Below are 18,694 nucleotides of genomic sequence, written 5' to 3'. Positions count from 1 at the left end.
TAAAAAGTTGAGGCGTTTGTTTATGGAACGGGGAAACCTCGAGGTGGAGCAGCAGTAGGATCTCCTCCACTGCAATCCTTATCGCGCTGGGTCTCTCCTTCTTTTCTTTCTTTGATTGTGTTTAACAAATTCAATTAAGCATTTTAATATCCAACGCTGGAGCGTCGAGCGTCGAGCGTCGAGTAGGTGTTGCAGCCACAGACACTGAAATATTAACTTGATTTAATTTATGAATTGTGCTGCCTGCTGCCTGCCTGCCTGCCTGCCTGCCTGCAGGAAGTCGCTTCGATGCGATAATTTATGAAAACACCACGAAGTGGGTCAAAGTTGGAGAAGCCTTTTAGCTCTCGGGTTGCTCTTCCCCCCCTAGAAATGGCAGCCCAGTGCCAAGACCTGCCCTGGGGCTGCATTTTGAACTGTCTCTGACTTTCCTCAAGGGCATTCACCGGCGACTTTTTGGGGCGGGTTCTTTTCTGTTTTTTCTGTTTTTTCTGTGGCTCTTTTTGCCTTTTTCCCTTTTAGCAAATTGCAACTGCAATTACCCGAAATTTTCAAAGTTATTTGCAGTTTTTTGTTCTGTTCTGTTGAGTTCTGTGTATTTGGGTTTTGGTTTTGGTTTTCGTTTCATTTCTGTGGCTCGCCTTTCGACACGTTCTCTCTCTCCGACTCCGACTCTGACTCTGACTCTTTCAATCAGTAATTTTAGCTTTCGTTGCTTTGTTATGGCCCTTAATCAATAACTGTGTGCGGATATGGGGCATGCCCCCTAACCGCTGGGCTTGCCTGCCTGCCGTGCATGTGTCGTGGCAGCTCATCAACATGCAACATTGTAGCTGCATTTATTGCGGCGGCTGCCACAAACGATCCAAGAAGAGGTAGAGACAGCGGGCACGAGATTATATGGCACATGAGGCAGGATCTTTTTGAGTAATGATGGTTTTTCCTTCCATTTATGAATGTTACTTTGCATTCCATTTGGCAAAAGGATTTTTTGGGAATTGGGGCAAGAGATTTGGTAGAGATCTGTGGAGATCTCTGGGGTTTCATGATATTTTGGCACCTAAGAAGATGTTTTACATTCCAAAAAGTGATGAGATTCTGTGACTGATGGCAGGAGAAATGTCCCCGATGTACTTTCATTCTAGGAAATCCTTAAGAATATGTGAAATGAATGATATTTCCGATTGAAAATGATGTAATCTCTGCTTTGAAGCTCTTAAAAATTCGCTCACTGATTATTCACCTATTTTAATATTTTTTTACTATGAAAACAGCTCCAAAATGTCTCAAATTTCTGATTGTTGCTAATATTTCATTCATTTTTGCAGACCAATATCACATTTCCCCATGAATATCTCCCACATTACACAAATTCCCACCAGTAACCCCCCGAGAACCTGTCAAACTTTGCTTCAATCTCTGACTAATGATGATGTCTCTTCACTTTGAAGCTTTTCTGCCTTACATTTGCACAACAATCGTTGGAGCCACGACAAAAGATCCATCCATCTAGCTGCTGTTGATTTATTTCGGATTCAGTAGCACCCCCGAGATAAACACTTCCCCTGAGCAGCAAAAACATCGACTAATCGTCGCAATTTTTTAGCCAAGTCTCACACGAGTTTTGTCTCTCGTTTTCCATTTTATTTTTTTGCATAAGTCGCCTAATAATCGGGCATAATTCATTATTTATGTGGCTGGCGCACCAAACATAGATATCTTGATAGATCTTTTGGATCTTTGTGCGCAACAAAAGTGCCAACAAGACGAGGGACAAGCAAGCAGGCGGACAAGCGGACAGGCGGACACTAGACGAGCGGACAGCTGGACAAGCGGACAGCGGGAGGAGAGACAATGACCAAGACGCAGACCAATGACTGTTTAAAAATTCAGCAAAAAATGATCATTTATTTTTGCTGTAAATTTTTTCTCTCTGATTTTGTATTCCGCTTTTCACATATCATTTTGGCATTAACTTCTCTTCACGCACAAACGTCGATCGGCCGTTTGTGGGGCAGGTTATAAAAATGATTGACAATTTAATTTGCAGCTCGAAAAAGCTCTTGTGGCCTCCTCTAGCTGGGGATTTAACAAATACTTGGCATTGTGTTGGAGCTTGTTCTCCATCAGCGTACACAAAAAATATATGCAAATCCATTTTGGTTTGTGCCAGCCCCCAACAATGGGAACAGATTCGATTATGAATATTGGGCAACCCACACGCTGCGGCGGCGTGGAATTTAGTGTGTGTGGAGCAGCTCGAGCTGGTCAAGAGAACGAACAGCAGGAGCAGCCCTGGCCAGACCAGCCACTGGTGACGACAAATGAGACAGCAAACGGTAGACAGGAGACAGTAGTAGATAGGAGACTGTGGACTGCTGCCATGGAGAATGGATTTTAGAGCCTGGAGAATGGCAGAAGGGAGCCCTGCCGATGCCAAACGCTGCTGGAAGACTCTCGAGAGATGCACGTATGCAGATTGCCGGCCATTCCAAAACCTCAGCAGCAGCAGCAGCAGCAGCACCACAAAAAAAGAGACCCACAAAAAAAGGAGCAACAAAATGTTTTTGGTTTGGGATCAAGCTCTGGGTCGGAGTTTGGGGACTTCAGGAATTGAGGCGAAAAAGAGCTTTACTTTACTCTGCGCTCCGCTTTTTCTTTCCTTTTTATTTGTCTCTGAAATCTTGTTTGCTTAAAAGTAAAAATAATTAACTAATTAAAATTGTGAACCCGCTTGTTTGTGGTTGTTTTGTGCCTCCTCACGGCACGGCGCTACCACCGACTGCCACAGAGGATCCACACAGACAGGAGTGGCGGAGGAGATGGAAAGGCAGTCCCGGCCCAAGCACACATTAGGGCCAAATAAGCTGCCAGCTTTTAGCTGATTTCTGGCCGGCCTCAACGCTGGCTGTGAGGCTCTCTCTTTGCGGTTGGGATACTCTTTGAAAGAGAGGGCAGATGACTGAGGGTATGTTGGCTTGGGGTAGAAGTTTGTGAGGGAGAAAGGCAGCAAATGGAAGTTGGGCTCAGGCAGGAAGAAGTGAAGCCTTTGGGAATTATTTTTGAATGGGAAATAATTTTATCTTTGTGGATATTTCCATGTAGATCGGCAGATACAGAAATTATCGAGAGAGATCCCAATAGATTGATTCTTTACAATGAGATTCTTTCGATTATCCATGTCACGCGTCATGCAGCAGTGCCCCTCTGCCGCTGTCTGGCGTTCCTTGAGCCCCTTGTTCCCAGAGTATCAAATGCTTCGGCAACCAAAATTAGTCGCTCTTCCTGGCAGTAGTTCTTTTTTGTTGTATTTGTGGTAAATACTTTTACAGCCCCCAGACTGCAGCAAGTTGGTGCCGAAGCTGAAGCTGAAGCTGTTGCTGAAACTCTCGGACTCAGCAGCCGACAACGATATGCAAAAGCTATCAAAGGAGCATCTCTCGAGAGGCCCAGAGACGACCCAAAGTTGACTGTTTGCTCCTCCTTTTGTGTGGTGTGTGCTGCGGTGGTGCTGCGGTGCTGTGGTGCTGGGGCCCCGGCTGTGGCTCAGGTCTTGTAAGCTGTTGATATGCTCATTTAGAATCGCACGTTTTTTCACCAGAAGTTGTTAAGAGACCTCAAGCAGAAGGGGGCATCCAGCAGCAGCAGCAGCACCAGCGATTGCATTGATTGCCATTCGCATGCAGATGAGAAGACTCCTCCAAAAAAACACACGTGGCCTGACCCCCAGACATCTGCGGCGACGCAACTGAGGCTCATCTTTTGGCTAAGACTTGGACTTGGACTTTGACTTCCACTTTGGGCCATCAATCAACACACTTTCAGTTTTTTTGTGTGTGCTGTGTGCTGTGTTTCCCTTGGACTGCGGGCCGCCCCAAAATACAAAACAAAAACTAAACACAAAACTCGTAAAGTGCTAGGCGGGCTTTCGGCTGCTGCTGCTGCTGCTGCTGGCTAAGGCTAAGAGGCAATGAAGCAAAAGAAGCATCTGCTGTATTGATTTTAGCCGACAAGTCATCATCGTCTTGGCCGCTTAATGGACAGCGAGACGAGTTAATTGTTTGAGCCGCGGCCACCACTTGACACCCGTCCACGTTCGCGTCCTCGGCTTCTCCTGCTCTGCTCCCATAAGCAGGCGAAAAGAGGTGAAGCTAAGTATTTTGGCTGGCGTAACTGAAATTGACGGGCCAAGATGAGAATTTGTTAAAAGGTTATGGCTGGAGCATGGAGAGAGTCGACTGGGGGATGGCCTGGAATTTAAGAGAAAGATTGGAGATCGAGAGGAAATGAATGAAAGATTTTGGCTTTGCTATCAACACACTTTAGCTCCTTTGATCTACAAATTTATAACAAAAATCGGAGCAGCAAGTGAGTAAAATAATCAAAGATGCAAAGGAAAAATGGTTTAGTTGGAAAACGAATTCCTGTTCTAGAGATTTATTCTCTCTTTTCAGGCCCTTCCTGTCCCTATAATCTTAATGTTTTCTCCGATAATATCATGGGTTTTCCCCATGTTGTCTGCCTCGTTTCACATAACTAAATTACGATGAAAATGATCGAGTCTGAAGTAACATCTTTGAACATTAAGTACTGCTATCCTCCCATCCTCCCTCCATTCCGCCTTATAAATCCTGCAAATACCGAAATCCATTAAATCTTATAGCTTTTCGCGGAAAGATCTCCAGAGCGACAGACAGCATCCCAAGCTCGTTCTTTTGCCGCTGCCAAACGGAATGGCAATGGGTGTAACCTCTTTGAGATGCTGCTGCAAATACTTTGGCTTACTCCAGCCCCCTGTTGCTGCCCCCAAAAATATCAGCGTGACTGGAGATCTCTCGCTCTCTCTCGCTCTCTCTCGCTCTCTCTCTCTCCCTCTCTTTCGCTCTCTCTCGTTCTACTCCTCGTAGCGTCTGTGGCGGCGGCTATGCAAATGCAGTAGCCAATGCCCTCGGGTTGTTGTGATGTGTGCGCGCGCGTTGAGCATTTCATATCCCTCCTTGCTCTCACTCTCTTTCTCCCTCTCTCCTTTGCTCTCTCTTTCTTTTGGCTGTGTGTGTGTGTGTGTGTGCGCCGCTTTAATTGCACGTTTAAAGGCAGCCACAGAAGCGGTATTTACTAAATATGGCCACAGCGGAGCAGCAGCAACTTGAACTGAGCTGAACGCCACGGACTTGGGCATGGCATCCACAATGTTGCACGCGTGTCTGGCCTGTTGTCGCGTTGGGCCCGCAAATTGATGCGCATTTGATGCCTGCCCCAGCCCCAGCCCCAGCCCCGATGGATCCTGCCGCATGCTCAGTGCAGCCCGCGTCTTATGCAAAATGAAAGCGACTCTCCGCTCCGCACAGCGCCGCAACGGGTCTCCGAGTCTCCTGCGCCTTCGCGTATCAGTTAAGGTTTATTGATGTTTTGATTGGAATCAGTGCTCTAGGGTATTTTTGTTTGGGGCTCTCCGTCTGGTGCCGGGCTGCTCGCTTAGCGGTTTTTCTTATGGCCACATTCCCCGCCTTGCTTCCTGCCTTTTGGTGTTTGTTATGGCGATTATCTCGCGGAGTCTCTGAGCGATCGATCGATTTCTGTGCGCGGAAATTGTGTCAAAAATTATGTTGTCGTGTGACGCGGCGGCAACTTATCTTTTGGCTGCAACTTAATTAAAATATTAAACGGGAGAGGAAAGGGAGAGGCAAGGCGAGACAGGGAGAGATACTAGAGAGAGGGAGAGGGCGAGAGAGCTACTAGAGAGAGGGAACGAGAGAGAGAGAGCGCTTGACTTTAGTTATAGAAGCAGCAGCAGAAGAAGCAGCAGAAGAAATGGAATCCAAAAACCGGCTACGCCATGATTTTCCAACCATTTTGTCTGCTGCACGAAATTCGCCGCAGAAAAGACTGCGAGAGAGCGTGGAGGCGAGCGAGAGAGCGAGCGCGAGCAAGCGGCGAAACTGTTTTCGCTGCGGCGGCGACTAAATTACTGAATGGTAAGCCGCAACCGCCTGGCAGCGAATTGGTGGTGAGTTTTGGTGCTGCGCGCTCTTCGCCGTCGCTCTCTGTCACTCTCTTTGGCTTTGGCTGGCATTTATGGAATGTGAGCGCACAAAAATGCGTTAAAGGTGTTTATAAAATTAAAATTGTGCAAAACAAGTTGCGTACGAGCAAAAGGGAGAGAGAGAGAGAGAGAGTGAGAGCGCAGAGAGAGCGCATGAGAGAAAGAGAGAATGAAAGAGAGTGAGAAAGAGAGAGAGAGTGAGAGCGACTAATGTCCAGAAAAGGGCATCCCATCCATCCATTCCTCGGTGTGTTTAGAAAAAAGTGAATTTTATGGCAGCAGCAAACAACAACAACAAAAAAACGAAACAAAGAAAAGAAAAATTGGTGCACACAGAGCGCCGCATACGCGCAATGTGCCGGGCGGGGGGTGGTACAGAGGGGGGAACCTGCCACTTGCACCCTACAACGGAAACCAGTTCAAGTCAGTGTGTGTGTGCGTATTGCGAGTGGCATTTGTGGCATTAGAGGAGCGGTGCGAGCACATAACTTTAGCAGCAGCCAAGCCAAATGGCCAGATCGTGTACCCTTGCACAGCCGCTTGGCCTCCTCCCCCCTGTCTGCTGGCTGTGTGTGTGGGGCAGCTCTCCATCATCATTGTAATTGTGGGAGCAATAGCAAAGCCGAAAAGTGGAGATTTACGTAGATTAAACCAAACAATGCGAAATTACAACAGCCGACAAGAGGCAGCAGAACAACTAATTCCAGCTACTCCCCTGCAAGCCGCACACCGCATGGAACTCCAGACTCCAGTCCGTTCAAAAGTGGTGCTGCCAATCTGTTTGTCAGTCGAGTGGGTGGAGTGGCAGTGGGGTGGCAGGCGGCAGCTCCATCTGCAGTCTGTTTCCCACATTTCCTCGCACTCTCTAAAGCTCTCTTCTTTCGCTCTCTCTCTCTCTCCCTCGCTGGATGTGATCTCCCTCATGTAATTGCCTGTAATTTAGTGTGTAACTGCAACAACAACAACCACAATTCGAGGCAGCAACAAATCTAAGATGACAACAACCACACGACGGGCAAATTATGTTGTCTGTTGCACCCAAACCGCCCCACCCCAAAGGAAACTACGAAATTGGATAGCGGGGAAAGAGGGGGAAAACAAACGCGAGAGAACCAAGAGATGAAGAGGGAGGAGGGTGACTAATTTTAGGGGGCGGTTTTTGTTTTTGGGCTGCCCTCGACAACATTTTAGTTTAATTTGGTTTTTCCATTTTGTTGTTTCTTGTGTTGTAATTTGCATAATGAGATTTTAATAATTCCACAGTGAGAGAGAGAGAGAGAGAGAGAGAGAGCTAATCCTCCATGTCTCTCTCTCTCTCTCTAGACGCAGGTTCGTTGCCTAAGTCTTTTGTTTCGTGGCCCGAATTAAAGTGTAATTTGGTTAGCCATTAGATGTTGGCCATTCCATACCCATTCCTACACCACTCCACCTCAGCTCACCTCACCCATTCCTATGCCCATCCGCAGTTCGTAGTCCCTCGTCTGGCGGCATTTGATCGCCTCTAATTAAATAGCATTTCCGCTTTGGCCTCTAGAAAATGATACAGCGGCGAGAGCAGCGGCCGACAGAACCCCATAGAACTAGGTGCGGCCGCTGGTGGAGGCACAGCCACAGCCACAGAGAGATCATTGTAACAGAATGTGGCCAAAAATGTTGCCCAACAATAAAGGGAGGATTAAAGTAGAAGAAAGCAAAATGACAGCTGGCTGCGGGGAAGGGGATTAGAAGTTCTTATGCTAAATATGTGGAGCCCTGCATGAATTTTATGGATCAACAAACTTTTGTAACAGAGTATTATGCAGATTGCTCATTGAATCTACGAGTTTAAATGATTTTCAGATTATTATTTGCCCTTTTAGTGCAAAAATAATATTTCTTTTGAGTTTTAGAGCTTTTTGATGTATTTTTCGCATGAAACTGGACTGTAAAGTCAGGAAATTTATGTAAATTTGGGCATAAAGTTGCATGAAGCATGGACAAATATTTTACACAACGAAAGATCAAATTTTGTGGAAGAATCCTTGGCAAATAAAAAGAATTTCGAACTAAGATTAGATCTACAATAATTCAAAAGGCATTCAAAAGGCATTTACAATTTATTTAATACTTCCGTTTCCTTTCTATATTCCGCTTGCAGATAAAGAAGGATCTAAGCTGGTTTTTTGGCTAAATATAATACGAAACCTCAAGACAATGTAGTACACAACGCACCCTATGGACAGGTCTTTTGTTGGTCTTTATTTGATTCAAAAAAGAATCATTTAACAGTGCCAAGGTGTAAAAAGAACCTCTGCAATAGTGTTTCCTTAGAATTTCTTATCCTTTTAGCAATCTTCAAATAATCTTAGAAGATAAAACCTCAACAAACATTTCCTATACCAAAGCAACCTCAGCCTCTCTTTCTCTCTCTCTCTCTCTCAGTCCCTTCCTCTTGTTTCTCTCTCCTTCCTCTGTCTGTTGCAATTATGTTCGATAATTGCAAATTCCTTTTGGCAGAGGCCAAAACAATGACGAGCAGCTGGGGAAGTATTTGTGGTTCTCACTCCAAGCGACTGGCAAATATTCGGCCAAAACGAAAAGGAGTCCACGGGCTCCGCTCCTGCCCAGTCCTTGCCCTTCCTGCCCCCTGCCCTTTGGGCTAACTTTTTCGATTCGATTTAGACTATTTCTGACTTTTGGTGTTTTAGAATTATTGGTTCTGGCTGTCCACACCCCTCTGAACGCTGCACTCATATATTCGCTCATTCGTGTGTGATTCTGCGATTCCCTTTCTGGCAATCATTTTTTTGGCTGCGCTTCCCCCCCGTGTCCACCCGTTTGTCCGTTTTTAATTTGCTTTAGTTGCGAGACCATAAAAAATGTTCCATGGCCCTTTTGCCTTTGCCCAGGGAGCTTCTTGTTTCACTTTTTTTTCGTGTCTTTCTTTTATTTTCCTTTTTTTTTTTTATGCGAAATTCCAATACGATTTTGCGTGTTTTTTTTTGGGTTGGGTTTTTGGGTCTTTTATTGTCTTCACGACCACAGATTGGCTTCAATATCGCAGAGGGGCGAATACGAATTTAGTTCTCTTTTTTTTAGGGTCTCGCAGTCCCAGTTTTATGATTATTGAGACCCCAAAAATCGCAGCGCAGTGAGGCGACTCCTACTATGGATGGTTATCCATCCATCCATCCATCCATCTGTCTCTGCAGCTCTTTCTCCATCATTCTATCCATCTCTTTCTTAATACACAACTCTCCACAACGATTTTGGGTCTCTGCTTTCGGGTTTTCGCTGCCTCTCTCCGTTTCTCTGTTATTTTCTGTGATTTTTGCGTGAGCCAATTATGCGTTTTGTTTCGTTTCGTTTCGATTCGTTTGTGGTTTTATTCCGTTTCCAAAATCTGCCTTTTCCCCCATTGTAATTAAGGAAACGTGACTTTTTGTCAGATTTCATCAAATCAAATCAAATCATCTCTTCGTTGTGCCCAGAACTGGCGTCGTCGTTGTTATTTCAGCTTATTGTTCGTTTGGTTTCTCTCTATCTCTTGGATCTCTGTCCCTTAATTTGTTGTCTCTCACGTTGTTGTGCTTTTGATGAGATTTGATTTGATTTGATTTGGCTTTGATTTGCGGAAATCATCTACAAAGGCAGGCGGAGGCCCCTTAGGCTTACACAGGGCAAAGGCAGAGGCAAAGTCTGAGTGCAATTATCGTCTGAGAGTGCCATTAGCTGGGACATTATTACCAGCAGGATAGGACTTAGCACTCTCAATGAGATTGGATTGATAAAGAATGAGTGATAGAATGGAATGCTGCGGGGGTAGAGATCTCTGCTGAAATATGCCAGGGAATGCCAATGTGAATATGCCATGGCATGTGGCTGGCTCTGCCCATAGCGCTGCTCTCTAGCGTACAAACGCTACAAGAATTATGCCATTTTTAGTGTTTCAATCAATCAATTGATGCTAGAATTATTACTCAATCAGTTTACATCTTTTAGATGATAAAAGGAAGGAAATTCAGACATTTCGAAGCGCTGAATTTTCAAGTAAATGAAATTTCGTTGACATTTTTTGCAGTTTTGTTGTTTCATTGAGATGTTCCAAGTTCTAATTCTTTCAGAGTATTGTAGCATAAAGTTTGTTCCACAGCAGATGGACCTTAGGCAACAGCTGATTAGCGAAAACTAAATTTTTGGCATTCCTTTCTTCGATATATTTTTGCCTCCACTCCTCACCCTTTCCCTGCGCTAAGTTCTGTTATATTTTGTTTTTTTATTGTAAACATTTCGTTGAGTTGAAACTCGTGTTGTTGTTGTTGTTAAATTGCTGAGAAGTTTTTTCCACCATTTCAGTTTTTTTCTGGCTGTGTCGTTGTTGTTGTTGTTGTGTTTTTTTCTTGAGAGACAAGAGAGGTCACATTTGATAGTCTGAACAAAAATCTTGTCGACGTCTCGGTCCCTCTGTGTGTGTGTGTGTGTGTGTGTGTGTTGGTGAAAAATGTGTGATAGCAGCGACAGTGGAGGCCGAAGAAGCGAGCGGCGGCTGTGGCAGCGCAGCGGCAGAGACACCGACCGAAAGCCGAACAAAATGCCTTCGTTAAGCGCTAGAAACGCGGTTTTGGGCCTCGTCTCTGGGTCTCTGGATCTCCCCAACCAACCATCCATCCATCCCTCCGCTGTGTGTTGTACATATTTCTTGCGCTGTATTTTGTGTCTATGTTTTTTTTTTGGGGTTTGGGGGCTGCCCATTTTGTTTTTTGTAAGCGAAGAAAAATGTTATAAAAATGTAATTACCCGATGATGAATGGATTACACTACAAAAGAGTAAAAGAGAGAGGAGCGGGGAGGGGGAAGTGTGTGCATTGCGCTCGGGGTGCGGATGAGGAACGAGTGGAGCGAGCGAAACGGGAACTGCTTGGAATTTCGTGTGGTGTTTCGAATGCCCCGAAAAGAAGTTAACAAGCAGAAGAAGGGAACCCTGGAGGGAAGCAACGGACTGCCAGCAACAACAACGATGGAGGGATGCTCTTACAAAGAGATGCTCCAAAGAGTTTTCGAGAGGCAGTTCTATGGCTAATAAACGTTTTCAAAGATTTATTCAAGAATTTTCTGTTAACAAAATATTTTTTTATGTTTCAGAAAATTGTGCAAAAATCAGACAAAATCCCTAAATAAAAGGTGTTTAAAGTTCTATGAAGCTGAAGAGAATTCTTCTAAAGATGAGAACAAGCTCTCGGTCAAAGCTTCATAAAGAAAACTCTCCCAAATATTACAACAAATACACCAAAACCTCCACAAACTGCGCCACTTCCTCTTCGACTTCCCACCTCTTAGCTCTCATTCAAACTGCTCCAAAAATTCCCACATACCCTCATTAAAGAGCAACTCATAGAGACCCAAACTCGTGGCATGCACCGCCTGTATATGCCCCCTCCCTGCACATGATTCCCTACGGATCTCAGAGCCAAGCTGAGGCTGCTGTCTGCCTGCCTGATGGTTGATGTCTGATGTCTAAAGGCCTGAGAGATGTCGATGTCTGACTGATCTGCGGACTGTGTGTTGCTGGAATCTGGGGAGCGGGTAATTGATGCATGAGATTAGTTTGTGGAGTTTTTCGGCTTAGTCGGGAGTGAGTTTGAAGTACGTGGAAAATCCATAAGCGACGCTCGTTGCATAGATTCGAGGCAGTTGGCTGGTTGGCGAGACAAACGCTTTAATGACCCGCTGACGAAAGTGGGTCACAATTTCACAGAAGGAAAGGAGGAATAAACACAAACGGATCTCAGCTAATGACTCACCTTCAGTATGCACCTGCCGACGGGCTCGTTCTCGGCCACTGAGACATTGTAGAAGCTCTGATCGAAGATCGGCTCATTGTCGTTGACGTCGTGGATGGTGACGAGCACGGTGGCCGTGGATGACAGTGGCGGCTGTCCGCCATCCCTGGCAATCACCGTCAGCTGCGGCACCGGCTCCGTTTCGCAATCAATGTGCGAGCGGGTGGTGATCAGCCCCGACTGGGCATCAATCTGGAACCACTGCGCATGCGTCTCGGGTGTCTCCGCCAGCGCGTAGCTCAGAGCCGAGTTCAAACCCTCATCGCGATCGTGTGCCAGCACCTGCAGCACGGATGTGCCCGGATCTGCCACCTCCATGACATTCGCGTGATACAATTCCTGCTCGAACTCCGGCGGATTGTCGTTGACATCGGTGATGCGCAGGAATATCGATTTGGAGGCATGCAACGGCGGTGAGCCCTTGTCCGTGGCCACCACACTGAGCGTGTAGTTCGAGGTGGACTCCCGATCCAGCGGCAGATTAACAATCACCAAGTAAATGCTGCTGTCCCGTGTCGTTAAAGCAAAGTGTCCATCGCCGCCATTCAGCGAGACGTTCACGTTCGAGTACTCCGTCTTGGAGTCGGGATCGTGCACCGAAATGCGTGCCACAAACTCCCCCGGCTGCGCGGACTCTGAGATCTTGGGCGAGGCATCATCGCTGAGAAAAATCACATTGATCGTCGGCTGATTGTCATTCACATCGGTCACACGGATGGACACGAAGGCCGTCGTCTCCAGCGGCTGTTCGCCGTGGTCCTTGGCCACGACGACGAGCTCGTGCAGCTCCTTGGTCTCAAAATCCAACGCTTTGTTGATAAAGATTGCTCCCGTTTGCGGATCAATGCGAAACATTTGCTCCTTGTCGCTCTGCCGCCGGTTGATGGCATATTCCACGAGGCCATTCTCCTCGGCGTCCGTGTCCGAGGCATAAACCTGCAGCACACTCGTGCCCACGGTGGCATTCTCCGGCACGGTGGCAAAGTAACGACTCTGATTGAAGATCGGCTGATTGTCATTCACATCCTGAATGGTTATGTTGACAGTCATGAGGCCACGCAGTGGCGGCGTGCCGCCATCCAGCGCCTCGATGAGCAAACTGTAGCCGGGCGTGGTCTCGCGATCGAGGAAGCCGCTGATCTGCAGATCCAAATAGAGCACGCCATCGCGCTCCCTGTGGGAGCTGAGTCTGAACGCGTCATTGACATTGCCGGACACAATGTTGTAGCGCTGCGTGTTGTACGGCTCCAGGTCGAGATCCCGCGCGGGCAGCAGCGTGCGCTTCACCTCCCGCGGCGTGTTCTCCGGGAACTCAATGTGCATCGCGGGCTGCGGGAACGTTGGCGCATTATCATTCTCATCCTTGACGGTGACCACCACACGGACATTGAGTCCGCTCAGCGGAATGGCCACCAGGCTGTAGGAGGCGCGCGTCTCCCTGTCCAGCCGGACCTTCGTGCGTATCTCTCCGGTCGTGCGGTCTATGGCCAGATCCGTCTCGACGCCCGCCTCCGCCACAATAATGTAGGGCGGCCCGCTGTCGATGCCATCGAAGTCGCCAATGTAACCGATTTGGTGGTCCACGGGCACGCCCTCGAACACCTCCAGCTTGCGCTCCCGCTCCTTGTCGCTGGATGCCGCCTGTGTGGCATGCAACAGGCACAGGCACAGCAGCAGGAGGAGCGGTGGAGTGGCTATGCGTCTCCGGCAGCGATGGAACATTGTGTAATCCTTTGAGGGTGCACTGTGGACACTGTGCACTGTGGTGGCTGCTGCTGTCATTGTGTTTTGGTGGTTTCTGGTCGCAGTTTTCAGCTGCGTCTGCGGCTGCGGCTGCATCGCTGTGGATGCCAATGCTGCACTCATGGCGCTACTCGTGTGTTGCCGCATGGCGCTGGTTGCATCGTTCCACCATTTTCATGAAGAAAGCTGCAAGCAAGAAGAGACAGAAAGAGCATAAGAATGGGCTTCAGGTTGACAAATCGAAGGCCGCCCACGCGTGGAAACAAAATCCCCAAAGATACAAGCTCGGAACTAATAGACTGATAACTGCCCTAAGACCCGCCGAATGGAGCGGATTGGACGCTGTAAGCTTACGCATTGTGCAGGCATTTCCATTTCCATTTCCATTTGGCGATGACGCGCGACGGCCATTTGGATGCCATTTGAAATGCTAATAGACGGCAGGGGCAAAGGCAAAGGCAAAGAGTCTCAAAGAGACAAAAGAGACGGGGAAGAACGAGGAACGCGGCGAGGGGCGAGACACGAGAGATTCTACCTGAGTGCGTGCGAAAGGTTCAAAGGCTAAAAGGGTCTGGCTCTGGCTGTGGCTCTGGGTTGGGGGGTTCTGGTTTTGTGGGATACACACACACACACCTACACACACAGTGAAATCGAACAAGCAATTTCAAGTGGGAATGGCCATTGTTGACCAAAAACTTTGGAGCCAAAGCCAAAGCCAAAGCCAGGGACTGCCCCTGCCCCTGCCCCTGCCATGTGTTGGCAGTCCTCCTGCTGCCCTGACCAATTCGTGGCCAACAATTTAGTTAACAAGACCATGACTAACACTTTTCTGTCCGAAAACAACATTTGTTTCTGCTGCAATTTTCGTTGTTAGATTTTTCTCGCGCGATAAGCCAAAAAAAAGAGAGGAAAAAAAGGTACACAAAATTATGAATTATATTTGGAAAATGTTCAAACGTGATGCGAGATAAAGATCGCTGCCAGCAGGGCAATACATTTGGATGATCATTTCCCCCTTAGAACTACACTTCGATGAGCTCTGCTCCCCCTTTAGATCTCCATTTGAATGATCTCCTCGTCCCCCACGGAGCACCTCAGTTGGTTGGATCTCCTGCGGTTGATCCTGTTTCTGCTGCTTTTCAAATTGACTTAATGAAGCGGGACATTCACTCATTCAATGATTGACAGAAATGCACAGCCAAAGGAGCGTCTCTTGCCAGAGAGACAAAGCGCTGCCGCCTCTAATAACTTTATAATGATCATGGCAGAAAGTGGTCCAAGTCCAAGTCTAAGTCCCTTCCTGCATGCCAGATTGTAATTTAATAAACTGCAATGTGGAAATGCAACTTTGAACGGTACGCAAATTGCCACTGAGTGAGAGAGAGAGAGAGAGAGAGAGAGAGAGAGAGGGGATGGATCTGTGTGAGCTGCTGTTGCGGAAATGTCAGTTTGATTTGCAGTTGTCATAAGTTTAGATGAACTGCTAATACCCAAACACATTAGAAAGCCCACAGAGTGGTGCCCCCAAGTGGCGCCGCACCCCATCTCTCTCTCTCTCTCTCTCACACTCAGGACAGGTGGCAGCGCAGCGTCCCGTCGGATTCTCATTCGGTTTCTGTTACTGATTTGAGTGCCAGCTGGCGGTCGCCTTGCGTGTGGCTGCACCTGAGATGTGAGATGGAAATGCCACTTAGAATGGGGCAAGCCGGAGGGGGGGGAACGCTCTCTGCCTCTGTGGTTCTTATTTTGTGCACTCTGGCGGCATCTAATATCGAATGACAAAGTTGTAATTATATTTGTAGTTCCAGTTCGCTGGTGCTCGCAGCTCCGAGCACTCTCCACGATATTCTCCCATATCCCAGGAACATTAAAAATTATGCTTTTTCCCTCGAGAATTTTGTTCGTCATTTCGTTGTTTCGTTTTGCGCTTTTACGAGCGCACAAAAGATCGTTAAACCGTAGCCACAAAAAAACACAGAAAAAACACTGAAAAAAAGTCCGGGGAAAAGAAAAAAACAGAGCGGCATCAATAAAATCTAGTTAATAGCAAATAAAGGCCACAACAAATGCCCCAAAACCCCATTGGATATCCATTGGAGGGGCAGCAAAGAAACACAGAGTGTGAGAGTGAGAGGGAGAGAGGCAGAATGCGGGAATGTTATTAAAACGTAGCACAATCATAACAATAACAGCGTAAAGTTTACAGCGCAACTAATTAGTAACTCTCCAGAGAATGTAACTAAGCGGGAGAGGGAGATGGGGAGAGAGAGAGAGCGAGAGAGCGAGAGAGAGTGCTGGCAGTAAAATGCATGTGGAACGCGTGAGGGTAGCACTTTGGGGAGGATATTCGGGACTGCAACTGAATGGAGTGCGTGACACGATGGAAGACTTTCCGGGCATGAATCAGTCATGAATTCTAGCAATCTTTCGACAAGAAATCCTCACAGAGGAACCAGTAAAGCAGGTACGTGGAGAGTGCAGATCTGGGCAACCTTCTTGTCCCTCAAATTTGTCACAAAAATAAATGAATTGGAAGGAATGGATATAAATGTGCATCAACTGACAGCTTTTTAAGATTAATCGGATCAATAGATCAGCTCGACAAAGGCTCAAAAGGACAGCCCCGCACCGTTTGACACGTAAAGGAGGACAGGAATTTCCTCTACGCAGGCAACATGCATGGAATGGGATTAGTTTCTGGCTGTTAAACGAACCAAAAACATTCAGTTTCTTTGGGGAAAACACCTCAGTGAACTGCAGGACATGAAACTGTCACGATTTGCTTTTGTTTTAAAATATTTGAAGGCTTTTCCCTAGAAATATCTCCAAAAGAGCTAAAAGAGAGCATCACTCCCTGTCGCTCTCCTCTCGTGTCACGCTGTCATCTTCTGCAGAAACATTTCTAATTTCTCCTGCTGCTGCCAGGCACAAGTACTCGCAGTTTATAACCATTTTTGAGGTTTATGCGCCACATTTTGAGCGCTTTGCAAGGAGCAACAGTAGCGAACAGCAGCAGCAGCAAAACCCAAAGCCAGTCAGTCGAAGGCAGGAAGAAGTGTTTTGCCAGTCGCTTAAGCTGACTAAACCACTCGAAGAACCTCAGCCATCGCGAGCGAGGGCCACTGGGGAGTCGGAGAGCTCTCATTAACATGCACATTACACATGTACCCAACTGGAGGAGACTTATTCTAGTTGAACAATTAAAAGAGCGACGAAATCAACTCGTTTGCCACTCGCGTCTCCCGCCTCGCGATTTAATTGCGAATTATGCAAAATTGTTGTCTAAAACCAGAGGCGCAGAGGCTAAGTAGGTGGTAAATGGACGCTTTACAGACGCTTTAGAGCGTGTTTAATTAAATGTTGAGTAATTTATGAAAACTGCCAAGCAGCAAGCAGCAAGCAGAGCGCCCAAGAGGCACAGGGGGGGACACGGAGTCCAGAGTCGGGTAATAAGTTACTTCTAATGACTTTCTAATTGTCCGACACATAAACAGTGAAACTTTAATTGTTTGCATATTAATCGGAATCCAATTTAGATGCAAATGCAGAGACGCAGCACAGCGGCAAGCAGCGATGCATGGCTGGCTGGCTGCCGGGTGTGTGTGTGTGTGTGTGTGCGGGAAAGCGTGAAGTCCGGCGAAAATGCAAGTGAAAATAAATACAAAACAACAGCAGCGATTTCCATTTCGAAATCAGTTTCCATTTCAATTGCATTTTGGTTTATTCAATGCGAATTTTCACTTTCGCAAAGGGTTGCCGGACGGGGGACTGGACGCTGCTTAATGGTGGGGCGGATGGCTGCCATATGCTGGCATAATGAGCGCTAATTAGTGGCGTCTGACAAGTGTCAACTAAGGCAGGGAGAGCGACAGGCAAAAGGAGAGCCTACAGCTGCAGGGAGCTGGAGAGACAGACAGGGAGACATCCACTGCGACAGCGACAGAGACGAGATGTTGTGTTGCTTCATATCTTATCGCTTTGCCACGACAGCGGCAACAACATCCAGCATCCAGCATCCAGCAACCAGCAAGCAACATCCTTCAGAATGGCAGGAGAGCAGAAATGGCAGAAATATGAAATACGCTCACGTTAGAGATTGCCCGAGAATAACCAGAAATGGCACACAAGAAAAAGGCTTACAGAAAACGAAGCTGGAAATACCCTTTAAGCTGGGGCATCCTATAATTATATTTATGGATTATAAGCGACTTGAGCGCTGTGCAATCTGCTCGATAATTGTTAGAGTAACTTCTTCCCTTTTGATTGCAACTTCATTAGCGGCTAAAGACTTTTTGCCTCTGGAAAACACTCTTCTGACACCTCCTGCTATACAGCTGTGGGCTGTGGCTGTGAATCTGCCACAATTATAATTTATTAATAGATTTCTTCTACACTCCCAGACCGGAAATCTCCGACTGACTCGTGTCTGGTTTGGTTTTTGGGTAGCCAAAAGCATTTAGCAATAATTGTCATGGCCGGAGTGTATTTTTGGCGCGTTTTATGGCTGCCATTAAGAACGCCTAATGCTAATCCACGCGAGAGCGAGAAAGGTTCATTAACCCAAAGAAAAGGCAGTCCCAAACCCCACTTGAGTGTCATAAAATAAAGATATTTCTCAATCAGAATTCGATTTCGTTGCCCCGAAAATGTAGAACTTTACGTTCGGGATTGGAACCATTAAGACAATCAAATTATGTGTAGCCCAGCCAGCCTCTAAGCCCTCTGCTTAGCCCAGTTTAGACACCGAGAGAGACTCGTGTAGATCTCTGCCAACCGATTGATGACATTCCACACTTAATCGCAATTTGATGTTCGATGATGATGCTGAGCGTGGCACATGTGCCGCGGAGCGCCATAAAACAAATCGGATTCTCAGATTCAGATCCGAGATACGGCCGGCAGCGAGAGAGATGCTCGAATTAAGTTTGTTTATTGTTTTCAGCGGAAATATTTATGCCTATTTGGCACGAGATTGGACTGGGCAACCTGCAACCTGTTCCATTTGCCGCAGCAATGAAGACACTTGTGTGTCGGAGGATGAACATATTCCCGGGCTAATCACGGCGTGGCACACAGCACACAGCACAGC

General features: G+C 47.0%; 1 protein-coding gene across 2 annotated transcripts in view; it reads right to left on the bottom strand.

Moving 5' to 3' along the window:
- Window positions 1–18,694, bottom strand: part of LOC117900116 (protein dachsous) — a 74,767-nt gene that overhangs the window by 53,178 nt on the left and 2,895 nt on the right. For both annotated transcript variants that reach the window (XM_034810341.1, XM_034810342.1), the window contains exon 2: window positions 11,824–13,791. In XM_034810341.1, the coding sequence (XP_034666232.1) occupies window positions 11,824–13,752 (1,929 nt within the window). In that variant the 5' untranslated portion in view covers window positions 13,753–13,791. The remainder of the gene's footprint in view (window positions 1–11,823; window positions 13,792–18,694) is intronic.

This window comes from Drosophila subobscura, chromosome U (genome assembly GCF_008121235.1).
Source record: "Drosophila subobscura isolate 14011-0131.10 chromosome U, UCBerk_Dsub_1.0, whole genome shotgun sequence".
NCBI lineage: Eukaryota > Metazoa > Arthropoda > Insecta > Diptera > Drosophilidae > Drosophila > Drosophila subobscura.
Note: the sequence above shows the minus strand (reverse complement) of the source record. Positions and strands in the feature narration are given on the sequence as shown.